This window comes from Oryzias latipes, assembly GCF_053564925.1.
Source record: "Oryzias latipes strain Hd-rR chromosome 1 unlocalized genomic scaffold, Olatipes_Hd-rR_3.1 chr1_Y_2".
In the NCBI taxonomy this organism is placed as follows: domain Eukaryota; kingdom Metazoa; phylum Chordata; class Actinopteri; order Beloniformes; family Adrianichthyidae; genus Oryzias; species Oryzias latipes.
This window is the reverse complement of record NW_027616336.1, coordinates 214,652-228,882: the sequence shown is the minus strand read 5'-3', so window position 1 is coordinate 228,882 and position 14,231 is coordinate 214,652. Positions and strand designations below refer to the sequence as shown.

The 14,231-nt window shown below is 46.5% G+C and overlaps 1 protein-coding gene across 4 annotated transcripts; it reads right to left on the bottom strand.

The window, feature by feature from the left end:
* Window positions 1-837: 837 nt before the first annotated feature.
* Window positions 838-11,221, bottom strand: LOC101173124 (uncharacterized). 4 transcript variants are annotated; one of them, XM_023959938.2, is made up of 11 exons: window positions 11,045-11,221; window positions 9,335-9,430; window positions 8,511-8,654; window positions 5,712-6,933; window positions 5,163-5,216; window positions 3,785-4,400; window positions 3,584-3,700; window positions 3,450-3,513; window positions 2,133-2,254; window positions 1,906-2,057; window positions 838-1,189 (listed from the first exon to the last, which is right to left on the bottom strand). In XM_023959938.2, exons 1-11 carry the CDS (start codon window positions 11,123-11,125, stop codon window positions 1,089-1,091), a joined length of 2,769 nt encoding a protein of 922 aa, XP_023815706.2. In that variant the 5' UTR covers window positions 11,126-11,221; the 3' UTR covers window positions 838-1,088. The 4 variants fall into 4 exon arrangements, with proteins under 4 accessions (XP_023815706.2, XP_078800107.1, XP_023815696.2 ...); XM_078943981.1 differs by having other exon boundaries at window positions 3,450-3,510; XM_023959928.2 differs by having other exon boundaries at window positions 3,584-4,400.
* Between the last annotated feature and the right edge of the window lie 3,010 nt (window positions 11,222-14,231).

Below are 14,231 nucleotides of genomic sequence, written 5' to 3'. Positions count from 1 at the left end.
TCACCGGATAAAATCCGTTTTTAACATCGAAATACATAAAACGGTTATTGTGCGATCACGTCAGAAGGCGACTTCCGGGTGGACGTCTTAAAGGGACAGCTCAGTCTAAAGGTGATTGGCTCACGCTCAGTCTCTGCTCCGGTCAAAGGTCAAAGCCCATACAAACTCTTATCAGAAAAATATGTTTTTACACCCGGATTACCAGCAATAAACCGAGCAGAGATGCGCTTTTAAAATAAATAAGTAACTTTTAGGGCGCTTTAAAAGAGCCGGGGCAAAGTCCTTCCTTTCTTGAAGACAAATTAGGTGAAAACAAGTTTATTTCTCCTGTTCGTGACAACTGAATCATAAAATGAAAAATCTGTTGTCAGCTGAGTTTAAAAAGACGTCAGAAAAATTAAATGTTTTAGAAATGAGAAACATTGTTATAAAATTCATATTTTTTCCTTTTAAAAAAAAGTGTTCCATGAATCTTTAATGATTTAATGAAACAGTAAGTTTTTTTAAAATCTAGTTTGCAGCTTCTGTTCTTGTTCTTTTTAGAAATCCTTTTCTTTCTATAGCTTTGTAATAGGTCTGTTGTTACTGATATATTTTTGCTAGTATAGGGAAAATAATTTATTTAAAATTAGGACCACCCCCACCCCCACCAAGGGTCAATCTGTGGCTCTCTGACAGCTTACACCCTCAGTCTGAATGACTGTAAATGAATTCTTCATCACTCCTCATCATCACTGAGATTCCTCCTTTGAAGTTGAAATCAACTTCATCACCGTCAAATCCAGCGGCTGGACGTTTAAGGAAAACATGAATAAAAAGATTTTTAGCAAACAAGAGTAATAGAAAAACACAGATAAAGATCCTTTATTTTTTAGAAAATAGCATTGATGCTCAGAAAGCAACATTTGACTTAAAGTGTTTGACATTTTCATACAACCTAAATGCAGCATGTCTGAAAAAGTGCCCAAGTGTTTTTTCATTCATACAAAAACCACACATTCAGCATCAAAACCCGCATAAATCCAGGCGCTGCGGCATCAGTGGCGTGTGAAGCTCTGAGGTCGCGCTCAGCACGTCTTCAGCCTTTGCTACCTCTGCGATCCGCCCTGAGCCTGTCTGAGCAGAGCATCAAAGTCCAGGTCTTCAAACTGGTCCTGGGGGGGCGACGGGTCGGCATCTCTGCTCGCATCTGAGGGAAGAAGCAGAGTCGGATTAGCGAGGGGGAGGGGGAGGGAAGAAACATGATATGAATCCAGGATGAAGACAGAGCCCCCCTCCCACCCCTAACCTCCTCTGTTTAGTGTGATTTCACCTTGTCATACATGTTCAAGAGTGCACTAAACAGCCCACAGAGTTCACAGCGGACAAGCAGGGAGGGGCTTCTTCTTTTTTACTAGCGCATGTCCGCCATGTCAAAGTGGTAAAAATCTCATGAATCCTGTTCCACAGCTCTATTCAGATATCTGAAAGACTTGGTGTCACAGAATTCCAGCTGGGAACAAACCGGACTGATTCATTTCTCCTCCATGACCAAATTTCAAACGATTGGCACTTCTTATGAATTCAAACTGACACTATCCATACGTCACTACCAAATCCGGAGTCCGTGATTGGTCAAAGTTTGACCTGCTTCAACTGCTGAACGCAGTTCAGAACAGTGTGAACGCGTGAACATCAGAGCTTTGAAAGCGGAAGCGTGAAAACACATCAGCGAAAAGCACGTTTACGCGTTTTTACATAGAATGTTACCGACCAGACCAGACCAACTCCTTAAAGCCGAGTTGGTTCTGCAACCTGACATACGACGGGAAGAACTAGTTTGTTCTCGTGTCTCTGAACGTGACAATGGTCTGCTGATGGAAAGGAGAGCACAGGAGTACCTCCCTCATCAGGAGGTGCTCTCACCCAGATCAGAGTAGTCGGAACTGCAGAACTGCCGTCTTCCTCCAAAGCAGATGTCGAACGGCAGCTCATCCTGCCGGCGGAGTTTGCTGCCGTTGTCGATGGCTGCGAAGGCGTCCTCCGTGTTGTAGAAGGTCACAAAGCCGTAGTGGTCGCTGTGCAGAGGAGAAGAGGGAGGAGTTTAGAGGTGAGGAGAGACAGGCTGAAGCAGGACAAACCAGCGCGCTCACCCTTGGTCTCTGAAGTGAAGCGACACACACTCCACCTCCCCAAACTGGGAGAAGCGCTCCCTCAGCTCGCCAGGGGTCATGCTTCTGCGGATGCGGCCCACGTACACCACCCTCCTCTCATCCTGCAGAAAAGCATTTGGAAAACGGCCAAACATCACCAAGGAGCAAACTGTGTGCCGACATTTTCCTGACCTCCAAACTGCAACACAAGGGCTGAATCTGAATTCTTCCCCCACCCTTCCGGCATCTCCCTATCCCTCCAATTATGGGGGCATTTGGAGGGATAGGGGTGTCCAAATTCGTTTTTTTGGAATGGGAAACCCTCGTGGCGAAGGGCTCTGTATCCTTCCGCCGCGATGGTAGTCGGTGTTGCGCTGTGCCGCGGCAGCGAAGCGCTTTTCTCCACGTGTGCTCTGAAGCACAGGAGTTTACATGTTAATGTAGGGAAAGACTTTTTGTTTTAGCATGACCCTTTAAAGTTATAAACCTGACATGTTTCTTCTTTGTTGTGTACACAGTGGATTTAGAATGCTGACGTGTTGCCACTGATGCACCTCTTTACGGGTTTATATTCACTGAAGTTATTAATTATACTTGATTTAGAGGACTCTTTTTATTTGCTGACATTTGTGTTCCACTTACATGTCCTCCTCCATTATAAGAATTAGTTATTGCTTGTTCTGTATAGAGGATGGATGCTGTTCGGCCTTGACTTCAGGTCGACCCCAGCAGACACCTCTGCAGCACTGGACTGGGCGCTAGGAGGCATAAACACCTCCACCTCCATGTGTCGATTTAGTGGATTTATGCTATGAACTTAGCTTGTGCTGAACTTCTTGGAGCTGGATCTATAAACATTTGGAGGATGGACAGCAGATAAACTATATTGAACTGACTATGTTTTGTTGTTGATCAAATATGAATATATATTCATTCTCTGCATCTTAGTGTCGCCTGTCGTCATTGAGCACTTCCTCTAAGACGAACATCGGTCCTTAGCATTAGCTTTAACTAGAGTGTAGTGAGATTCTAGTTAAATAACACTACCTACTACCTACCTTCACTGCATGGAGATCACTCTGTGCCACACAGGTTGTCTTTTATTTTGAAAGGAAGTCATGTGAACCTCTGTCAAAAGTTATAAACTATTTCATATTTAAATTAAAGAAGAAAAAAAGAGTATTTTCTATTTTTGTTTGATTTATGCCAAAAACAATAGTTCATTTATATTTATCATTATAATAGGAAAAACATGATAGTGTCCTATTGTTTACATCACTGTACATCACTGTCGCACCCCCCCCCCCGTTTACTCACGATGGCTCTCAGTTTCTGGATCCTGACGTCCAGCCTTCCTCCCAGCCTCTGGGCCTCTCTGCTGCTGCAAGGATGAAGAATGAAGGATGAAGACCACGTTTCTTTGTTGCAGTAAAGTGATCAAAGAGTCTGACCTGTGAGCGTCTCTGTGTCTCCGCCAGCAGATCTGCGGGGAGGGTGAGTGGGACCGGGACCGGGACCAGGATCTGGACCTGGAGTGGAGCATCCTGTATGGTGGTCTGCGGTGGATCCTGCAGTACAAACAAATGAAAGTTTGAGATTCTGGGTTTTCAGGAGAGGGACTCAAACTGCAGAGAAGAGACGAAGAGGAGTGCCTGGTTCTTTCAGGAGACAGGGATGCAGAGCTGCAGGAGGAGGATGAGGAGGAGCGGGAGCTGCAGCTGGGAGAGCGCCGCCTCCTCCTGCCTCTGACAGGGCTGGGGGGTGGAGTTGGGAGCCCACACACACGTATTTGTTCTTCTTCATCCTCATCTGCCGTCGGGTCGGCCCCTCTGGGGTCATGCACCTCCCACTGCTCATAGGGGGGGCTAGAAGCCACCGTGAACTGAGGAGGTCCAGACTGGTGGTCCAGGAGCCCGCAGTAGTCGTGGTCAGAGGCAAAAAACACAGGAGGCTGTTTGTGGGGGGGTGGAGGACTCCAGCTTTTCTTCTTGGGGGGTAGAGGGCGGGGGTCAATGATCTGAATGGGCTTGGATGCAGAGTTTTTCTGTTTGGTGCTCAGGATGACCTCTGTGCAGAGCACCGCCTCACTCCCCCAGCTGAGGAGATCCTGCAGCCTCCCTCCAGCACTGGGGGGTTGATGGGGCTCCAAAAATCTGGAGGTGAGCTCAGGCTCTGCAGGGCTGTCCTTGTTCAGATGATTCTCTGAGGGGGGGGTTGAAAGTGAAGCAGCAGGAAGAAGTCTGGACTCACAAACCACACCCCCCAAGGCTAAAAGGAGAAAAGAGGGTCAGGAAGTGAGACGTGGAAAAAGACGTGTGACCTCCATCAATCAAACGTGTGAAGGAAAATAGTGTTAGTGTGTGTAGTGTTATTGTGAGCAGTTTGTGCGATTAGTGTAAGTGTGTGTGTGGCGTCAATGTTGTATGAGTGTGTGTTGTGTTAGTGTGTGAGTAGAGTGTGTGAATGTAGTCTGTGTTGTGTTAGTGTGTGTGTTGTGTTAGTGTGTGTCATGTTAGTGTATGTGTGTGTTGTGTTAGTGTGTGTCATGTTAGTGTATGTGTGTGTTGTGTTAGTGTGTGTCATGTTAGTGTATGTGTGTGTTGTGTTAGTGTGTGTTAGTGTGTAGGTGTAGTGTGTGTTGTGTTGGTGTATGTGTGTGTTTGTGTATGTGTGCGTTGTGTTAGTGCAGGGGTGGGCAATTCCAGGCCTCGAGGGCCGGTGTGTCTGCATGATTTCCAGATAGTCTTGCCCTACTCATGCCTGATTACCTGGTTCAGGTGTGTCCAGCCAATTAGAACATGCCAGAGCAGGGTATGCTGGAAAACATGCAGGAATGCGGCCCTCAGTGCCCACCTCTGTGTTAGTGTATGTGTGTTGTGCTAGTGTGTGTTATGTGTTAGTGTGTAGGTGTAGTGTGTGTTGTGTTAGTGTGTAGGTGTAGTGTGTGTTGTGTTAGTGTGTAGGTGTAGTGTGTGTTGTGTTAGTGTGTGTGTTGTGTTAGTGTGTGAGTGTAGTGTGAGTTGTGTTTACCTTGTGTTTGTTCAAACTGCTGCAGCAGGCTGGTCAGATCTGCAGCTTCTATTCCTGTCAGATAGGGGGCAGCAGTGAGTCATCATTTGGTTTCAATCCTATGAATCAGGAGCAGAACCTCCACCTGAACTCCAGACCAAGAACAACATCCACCCAAATATCCGACCATGTCTGCTGCAGAACATGGAATGGATTACATGGACTGGATGTCTATAGTGATCAGCTGTTCAGCTAAAGGCATGCTGGGAAATGTTCGGACAGAGTAAACCTGTAACATTTAAATCCTGACAGTAAACGTGATGCTGCGTGTCGCCACATGGCAGCGAGGATCTCAGCTCTCAAATACCTTTTGGCCTCGTCTTTTGTCTTCTCCAGACAGGTTTGGACCTCTGAAGTTATGATAAGTTATTAGACATCCTGAGCAGATCAGCTAATATGGTGAGTAAAGGAAGTAAATCATGTGATCTGGGTTAAGTCAGTGACCCCCCCCCCACATGAAAACCTAACACTGTGTGAACCTGAGCTTCTGTCTGCAGAGTGAGGGTTCACCTGAGTCAACAGCTGTATCTGCAGCTTTGCAGACAGCCTGGGGGGGTCGTGGGCCCTCAGGGGTGTGGGGGTGGTCCAGCTGCTCCTTGTCCTCCCCCCATCTCTCAGGATCAGGACAAACATCTGCGACATGAAGATGGTCTTTGCTTAAGGCTGACAGGAAGTGGTTTGAATCAGGTTCCTGCAGGCTGACAGGCTCCACCCTAGACACTGATGGGGGCTTTGCAGGGGGCGGAGCCTGCAGCGGGATGAGGGTGGGGTTTGGAGGATCACTGCTGAGCAGCTTTGGTTTCTTCACCAGACTTCTCCGGCTCCCGGCCGCTCTGACGTCAGGCCTGACAGGAGAAGAAACTTTGGGTTCAGGCTGGGGGGGCGTTAACACGCTGACTTGTGGGGCCTCAGAGAGGAGGTGGGTGTCTGCACGAGGGGGCAACTTCTTTGCTCTGCAAACACTTGTGTGTCCCTGGAAGCACAGGATGGGGGTCAGCTCTTTGGGGGCCTCAGACAGGGTGGGCCACTTGGTGTTGTAGTTCCCTCGTTTCTCCAGCAGGGGCCGCCCCTCCCTGCGGCGCCGCCTGTACTCCTGCAGACTCAGCGGTCTGGTCTTCCTCGCACTCTTTCCATGCTGAGCGTCAGACTCCAGGTCGCTGCTCTGTGACGGGTCAGGTAGGGGCTCTGCTGGACTTTGGACACTTTGTGGACTCTTCAGATGAGCAGACTCATCCAAACTTTCAGCCTCCCCCCTGTGGAACAGCGCCACATGAACAGGACCAAAGCTCACCCTCTTCCTCTGTCTGGATGGAGCGGGTCTGGTGGAGTTTCCATTCAACAGGACGCTCTTCAACAGCAGACCTTTGCCCTCTCCTCTTCCTCCTCCTTCCTCCTCGTCAGATACAACGCTGATCTCCTGGTCACTGTCCTCGGCCGGCTGCTTGAACTTCCACACTTCTTCCCGGGAGAACAGGGGATGCCTCTTCCTCGCTCCATCCTCCTCCTCCACATGGAGCTCCAGACAGTACGGGTGCATGAGCTTCACCAGACTAACAAGAGAGCTGGATGAGAAGACCTCCACGTCTGCCTTGACCTCTTTACTTTCAGGGCACAACTGCTTTTGTCTTCTAAACCGCTTCTGTGTTTGGTTCTTGGTTCTGTCCGACTTCGTTTGGAGCTTCAGGTTTGGAGTTTTGGGTCTCCGTCTGAGTCTGCGAGCAGATGTTTGCTCCTGAGGACATCAGAGAAGATGAAACATGTGAGTCTGAAGAGTCAAATTCATATTTACAAACCTAATCTGAATGCTTTTAACTTGAAATAAAAACCAAAAGAAAAATCTTGAGTTGACCAGTATCACATTTGAAGAGCCCATGAGGTGGATAAAAGGCTGAACTCTGTTAATCTGTGCATCTATCCATCCATCTGTCCATCCATCCATGCATTCATCCATCCGTCCGTCCGTCCGTCCGTCCATCCATCAATCCGTTTATCCATCCATCCATCCATCCATCCATTCATCCATCTGTCCATCCATCCATGCATCCATCCATCCATCACTCCGTCCGTCCATTCATTCATTCATGCATCCCTCCATCCATCCATCCGTCCGTCCGTCCGTCCGTCCGTCCATCCATCCATGCATTCATCCATCCGTCCGTCCATCCATCAATCCGTTTATCCATCCATCCATCCATCCATCCATCCATCCATTCATTCATCCATCTGTGCATCCATCCATCCATCCATCACTCCGTCCGTCCATTCATTCATTCATGCATTCATCCATCTGTGCATCCATCCATCCATCCATCACTCCGTCCGTCCATTCATTCATTCATGCATCCCTCCATCCATCCATCCGTCCGTCCGTCCGTCCGTCCATCCATCCATGCATTCATCCATCCGTCCGTCCATCCATCAATCCGTTTATCCATCCATCCATCCATCCATCCATCCATCCATCCATCCATCCATCCATCCATTCATTCATTCATCCATCCATCCATCCATCCATCACTCCGTCCGTCCATTCATTCATTCATGCATTCATCCATCTGTGCATCCATCCACCCATCCATCACTCCGTCCGTCCATTCATTCATTCATGCATCCCTCCATCCATCCGTCCGTCCGTCCGTCCATCCATCCATCCATTCATCCCTCCATCCATCCATTCATTCATCCATCCATCCATCCATCCATCCATCCATCACTCCGTCCGTCCATTCATTCATTCATGCATTCATCCATCTGTGCATCCATCCATCCATCCATCACTCCGTCCGTCCATTCATTCATTCATGCATCCCTCCATCCATCCATCCATCCGTCCGTCCGTCCGTCCGTCCGTCCGTCCGTCCATCCATCCATCCATCCATCCATCCATCCATCCATCCATCAAACCTGTCGAATCCCTTTTGGGGTAAAGGAGTTACTCAACACTCTCAGGGTAAAGCTTTTCTTTCTGCCACTTTGATTCTCAAAGTCACTAAATGTTTCCTGACTTGATGGTGGTTCTCTGAGTCTTTTCCCTGAGGTCAAAATGTTGTCATGTGCAGAAAATCCCCACAGAGCAGTCTGTGGGGCAATCTCTTGACTGCTCTGTGGGGCAGTCCAGACCAAGGAGGGTGTCACACCGCTCCGTGAGGAGCTGCAGACCAACCACCGTTCGGAGGCAGAAGGCCTTCAGACGCTGACGCTTTAGCTCACAAAAATGAAATACCACCTTCAGAGAAGCTGTTTTGGTTCAGTAACCATGACGACAGAGCAGGGATGTGAACACAGTGAACTGGGTGCCACTGAACCCACCACAGAGCAGCGGTCGGGCTGCGACAGCAGCTCCGAGTCCGGCAGGGTGTCGAAGGGCGACGGAGCGGCCTCCTCGTCCTGCTCGCAGCCCAGCATCTCCGTCAGAGCCGACAGCAGGATCGCCTCCTCCGATTCCGTCTTACTCTGAAAAAGAGAACCGGGTCAAACTGGACCAGCCTCTGCCCTATGACCTTAGTGCGCCTTCTTGTGGTTGGCAGTGTTTTTATCCCTGTTCGCTGATCAGTTTGATAGATTTCAGTCATGTGACGAGTGTATCTGCCTGGAGAGAAACCGGGGTCAAAGATGGGGGACTTACGGTGACCTTTGTCCCGACAAAGGTCAAAGTTCCAAGCTCCTTCTAGAAGTTTAAAAAGTTTTAAGAAAAAAAGTTTGTCTATTTCAAAATTTGTAGTTTTTCCTTTTAGTTTTTAATGTAATAAAGGATCTTTTTAAAACCTGAAAGTTCTGCCTTTGTTGAGTTTAAAATGATAAATCGTGTGAAAATATTTTAGTTTTAGAAAACAACATTTGAGAACATGGAGCATGTAGTCGGATGGTTTCTGCAGACAGGTTCAGCAGACCCACTGGCCTATGACGAACAGATGACAGGACGGGCAACTCCAGCCCTTCAGGGCCGCATTCCTGCAGGCATTCTGGCATGTTCTATTCACCTGGTTCAGGTGTGTTCAGCAAATCCGTCAGGAGTGGGGCTTGAATATCTGGACATTTTCTCAGACACACCAGCCCTCGGGGCCTGGAGTTGCCCATCTCTTCTACATTCATTCATGCAAATAGATGACAACAGCATCTTCAGTGGATCTGACCTCCGGTGCTGAAGAATCTTCAAAGATGGCCAGAAGGGAGCAATCCACACATGAGGGAACGTCTGCAGTCTCCATATCTCCTCTGACCAGGACCGCCTGCACACATGAAGGGCAGACCGATCAGTGCTTTGAGCCCCAAATACATATATATATATGCAAACATCAACGTGCTCCACGCGCTCATGGAGATAAAAATGAATCAGAGGTTTTGACAAAAAGGATAAATGAAAAATGGCATCACAAAGACATGTTTTTTTTTGTTTGCTTTATTCTTTTCTTTATTATTTAATGTGAATTTAACCCATTTCAGCCCAAAATGCGGTCAAATATATGAGGGAAAAATAATTCAGGCTTTGAGATAAGACTGGAACACCCACTCGGGCCTGGACCCGAAAACGGGGCTGAATTTGTGTCGGATCACTTCCAGATGTCAGATCGCAGTGCAGTCAGGCCATCACTTTGGAAACGATTCATTCAAATAAACACATGGTTACAGGGTTTAAAACCCAGCGCACAACAAGGTTGGCAGCGGGTGAGGTGCATCATGGGAGTTTTAATTTTTTAATGTCTTCTGTGTTATTTGAGTGGTTGTGTCAGGTGATTGTTGTGTTTTCTAATCAAACTGTGTGGAAGTTTTTCCATCCGTAATCCAAACTGATATTCAAAATTCAACAATGAATTTGCTCTTACATTTTGAGGACACATAATTTGAGGACACATAATGCATTCCACAATTTAGCTTAAAAAGATACATTTCGTTTCCTCGTCTGTTTTAACTTTATTTAGACATAATCTAAACTGTGAGGAAAGTTCTTCCATCTGCTCCTGCAACCCAGATTAGAGAGGATAGAAGGATGCACTTCAGATGAATTCAATCTGAAGAGTTTCTGAGACTTCTAGTCTACTTTATCTCTAAGTAATCACTATATTAACCACAGTATGAACCTCCTTGTTTTATTGTGCCTCCAGTCAAACTGGTCTTCAGTGAAGTAGAAAAAAGGACCTGAAAGCTCCAAGTATAAAACTTCATGTACTTCAATAGAAGTAAAGTTGTTCTTTACTTTCTTATTGAAGTTTAATGTCCTAATTTACTTCTTGCTTTCAGATGATGATTACAGTATTTTAGGTGAAAATGTTTTATTTGGGGCAGTTGTGTTTTGTTTGAGTTTCCTGTTATTTTGCAGGCTTTTAATTTGCTGAACAATACCGGAAGTCCTTTCTGATCGTCTCCATAGTCATGCAGTGGGCCTAATGAACGCTTTCTCAGGACCAGAAAAGTCTGGATCCGGCCCTGGGGGGGTGGAATGTGTCCGTTTAACTTCACATGCATGCCCAAGACCTGATCCAACAGTTAGCAAACTTTAAAGGTGATCACGTGAAGGTGTTCGGCGTGACAGCAGTCTTTCCGCTACTGGGTAGGGGCTGTGGCCATGTCGGTGCGGGGGGGGGGGGGTAAAGCGTCGCTGAAGCAAGTTAAGACGCGTGGCAGTCTCCCTCACATTCACCTGTGACACGTGTCCCACGCGGACGTGTCATAACCATGCTATCGTCTGTTTCCGAACGTCGAGCTCGCGCGGGTTCTACAACTACAGCAGGCAGTGTCGGCCACGTGTCGCCGCGCGCCGGCAGACCACGCGCGCAGCCCCACAGATTAACCCGTCTCTCGTATCCGGTTCATTGCCCCAGTGGGTTCGATTCGAAACCCAGTACCTGGTCAAAGGGGTCGTGTCCTGTAAATCCACTCGTTGTGGGGTTTAAACCACCTTCTATGCCGCTCCAGTGTGTCGCCATCTTGATCCCCCCTCGTGGCGCTCGCGCAGGCCGGATACGGCACGTGGTCACCAGCGAAAAGCGAATGCAGAGCTGATCTGTGATCAGTACAGCTGAGCGTCACGCAACGCAGGAGCGGCGGTAGATGAAACTAACAGGTCTGGGATCAGTTCATCCAATTCGCGTTTATTCTGATTTTTTAATATTTTTAAAACTGGGTTCTGTATTGCAAACGTTTGATTTTTCGCTATAAACAAAGCTGATTAAAGTCATTTAAGTCTAAAGTCTATTGAAATCAAAGATTTTTAAATCAGTTTTGATCAATGACATTGATGGCTGGTGAGGCACAGTCAGATTTACAATGCAAGCACTGAATATTTCACCATCCATCCAACAGCAGGTAAACGCATATAAGATACACACAAGAACAGATTTACCCTACAGAGAATATTTCTTTTATAGACATGGATTAAACACTCATCTTGTTTGTAATTTACTCATATATACCGTACTGCATATGACTGTAGACAAGGTAAGAGGAACTTGTGGCTTTTACTTTGGAATGTTTCACATTGGCAGACAGGCAGCAGCGCCTTAGAACCCACACTGGATTTTAGCTCATTGTGCCCCTGCGAAGCAAAACCAGGTTTCCGGCCCTAGTCCAACACCCAGCCAGCTGAGGTATCCAGCCACTGACTAGTTCAAGATAAAGAAAATAAGACACAGGAAGTTAACTCTGAGCCACAGTTCTCCCTAAAACAGTGTTTTCCAACCCAGGTCTTCGGGGGACACTGTACAACATTTTTTTCAATCCTATCCTGTACAAACTCACCTGCCTTTGACTGTCATTATGCAGATTCTTTATGATAAAATTAATTAGGTAGGCTCAAAAGGAACAAAATGGAGAACATGCGGGACAGAGTTCCCCAAGGACCAGCACTGGGAAACACTGCCCTAAAGATCATCTTAACATGATGGAAAGAAGTAAGTAAGTAAGTTTTATTTATATAGCGCCTTTCACAGATAAAATCACAAGGCGCTGAACAATAAACAATATACAACCCAGTAAAAGCAGAAAAACAATCAAGTAAATATAATGTAAGCAAGACTAAATTGAAGAAAAATAAACAGAATAAAATTAACAATAAAACCAGTCAGCTAAAAGCATTTTTGAATAAAAGTGTCTTCAGTTGACTTTTAAAAGAATCGACGGTGTCGGCCACACGAAGGGACAGAGGGAGGGCATTCCAGAGTCTGGGGGCTATTCCCTGGAACGACCGGTCACCTCTGGTTTTGTACTTGGTCTTAAAAATCTTTAAAAGATTTTGATCGGAGGGCACGGCTGGAAGCGTAGGGACAGAGCAAGTCTGATAAGTATTTTGGGGTCTGTCCATTTAAAGCTCTATAGGTTAAAACTAGAATTTTAAAATCAATACGCCACTTGATTGGGAGCCAGTGCAAGGAGGATAAAATGGGGGTAATGTGTGCCCTTTTGTCTGATCCTGTTAAAAGCCTTGCAGCAGTGTTTTGAACTAACTGAAGACGGTTAAGAACAGATTTATTAAAACAAGTAAAAAGAGAATTACAATAATCTAAACGAGAAGAAATAAAAGCATGGATAACCATCTCTAAGACTGAGTTAGATAAGAACGCCCGCAATTTTGCTATGTTACGTAAATGATAAAAACAGTTTCTAATTAAAAGCCTGGAATGATGGTCCAAAGACATTGACTGGTCAAACCATACACCAAGATTTCTGATACAGGGCTGTACAGAGGAGCTCAAAGAACCAAGATGCCGGGAAATTATTGGGATTTTGTTTTCTGGGGCAACTATTAGTGTTTCCGTGGATCTCCTGTGTTTAAGAGACCAGACGGAAGAAGAGCAAAGCTTACAGACTGGAAGCAGCTTCAAGCTGTTTTCTCGTGGTGTGGATGGAAAGAGGAACGGAGGAGAAGAGATCCTGAAGGAGGAGTTTGCTGACAGTGTTCTGGAGGTGAAGAGAAGATCAGATCTAAAGCTGGACCTTGAAGGTGTGATGGTGACTGTTGTCATGCTCCCCTGGAGAAGTTCTGGAGGGAGCCTTATGAGGAGGGCACCTCTAGATAGAAGAGTGGTGATTGGAGCAGACTTTAACAGACACAAGGGTGAAGGAGACGAGGAAGTGACAGAGAAGTTTGGCGTTCAGAACGGGAATGGAAAAGAGCAGATGGTGATGGACTTTGCTGAAAGAATGGAAATGCCAGTGATGAAGACATTTTCTCAGAAAAGAAGAGCACAGGGAGACATACGAGTGGAGGAAGGAGAACACAAGGTGTTCAGATGTGAAATCTGACAGAGGTCAGGGCTCTTGGTGGGGAGAGTGTAACCAGACAGCAGAGTGAGGATGACGGTGGTGATAAGGAAGATGAGTGCAGTGTGATTTTTAGGAAGGACGAATTTCCCCCCAGCATCTCCTACATGGACCTGCCTGCAGACAAGATGGCGCCTAGACATCATTGAACAGTATTAATCGAGTAAAACAATATAACAATGACCTTTTCTTGCCCCATTTTAAGCCTTTCTTGCTCCAGTACAAAACTTTATTTTGTACTGGAGACACAACATCCTCCATTATTCATATTCAAAAGCTTTAAATTTAAGATGTTACAATTCTGAAAACCTTTTAAAACATCAATATTGAAAGGGTTAAAATTATGATCGCTTTTTTTTTTTACCCACATCTTCTTTCTCTTTCGGCTTTTCCCATCAGGGGTCGCCACAGCGAATCATCCTTTTCCACCTCGCTCTATCATGAACATCTTCTACCCTAACATTAGCCAACTTCATGTCCTCTGTTAAGACATCCATATATCTCCTCTTTGGCCGTCCTCTTGCCCTCCTGCCAGGCAGCTCCATCTCCAACATCCTTCTACCAATATGTCCACTATCCCTCCTCTGAACGTGTCCAAACCATCTCAGTCTGGCTTCTCTGACTTTGTCGCTAACACAGGCAACATGAGCCGTCCCTCTGATGTACTCGTTCCTTATCCTGTCTAACCTGGTCACTCCTAAGGAGAACCTCAACATCTTCATCTCTGCTACCTCCATCTCAGCCTCTTGTCTCTGTCTCACTGCTACCGTCTCT

Bases quoted from the DNA above. Each gene is read 5' to 3' on its own strand.
- LOC101173124 (XM_023959928.2), bottom strand. From the start codon at position 11,125: ATGGCGACACACTGGAGCGGCATAGAAGGTGGTTTAAACCCCACAACG. The intron at 8,655-9,334 runs GTCAGATCCACT...TCTCTTTTTCAG, and splicing joins AAGATTCTTCAGCACCGGAG to AGTAAGACGGAATCGGAGGA. The intron at 4,401-5,162 runs GTAAACACAACT...TTCTCCTTTTAG, and splicing joins GCAGTTTGAACAAACACAAG to CCTTGGGGGGTGTGGTTTGT.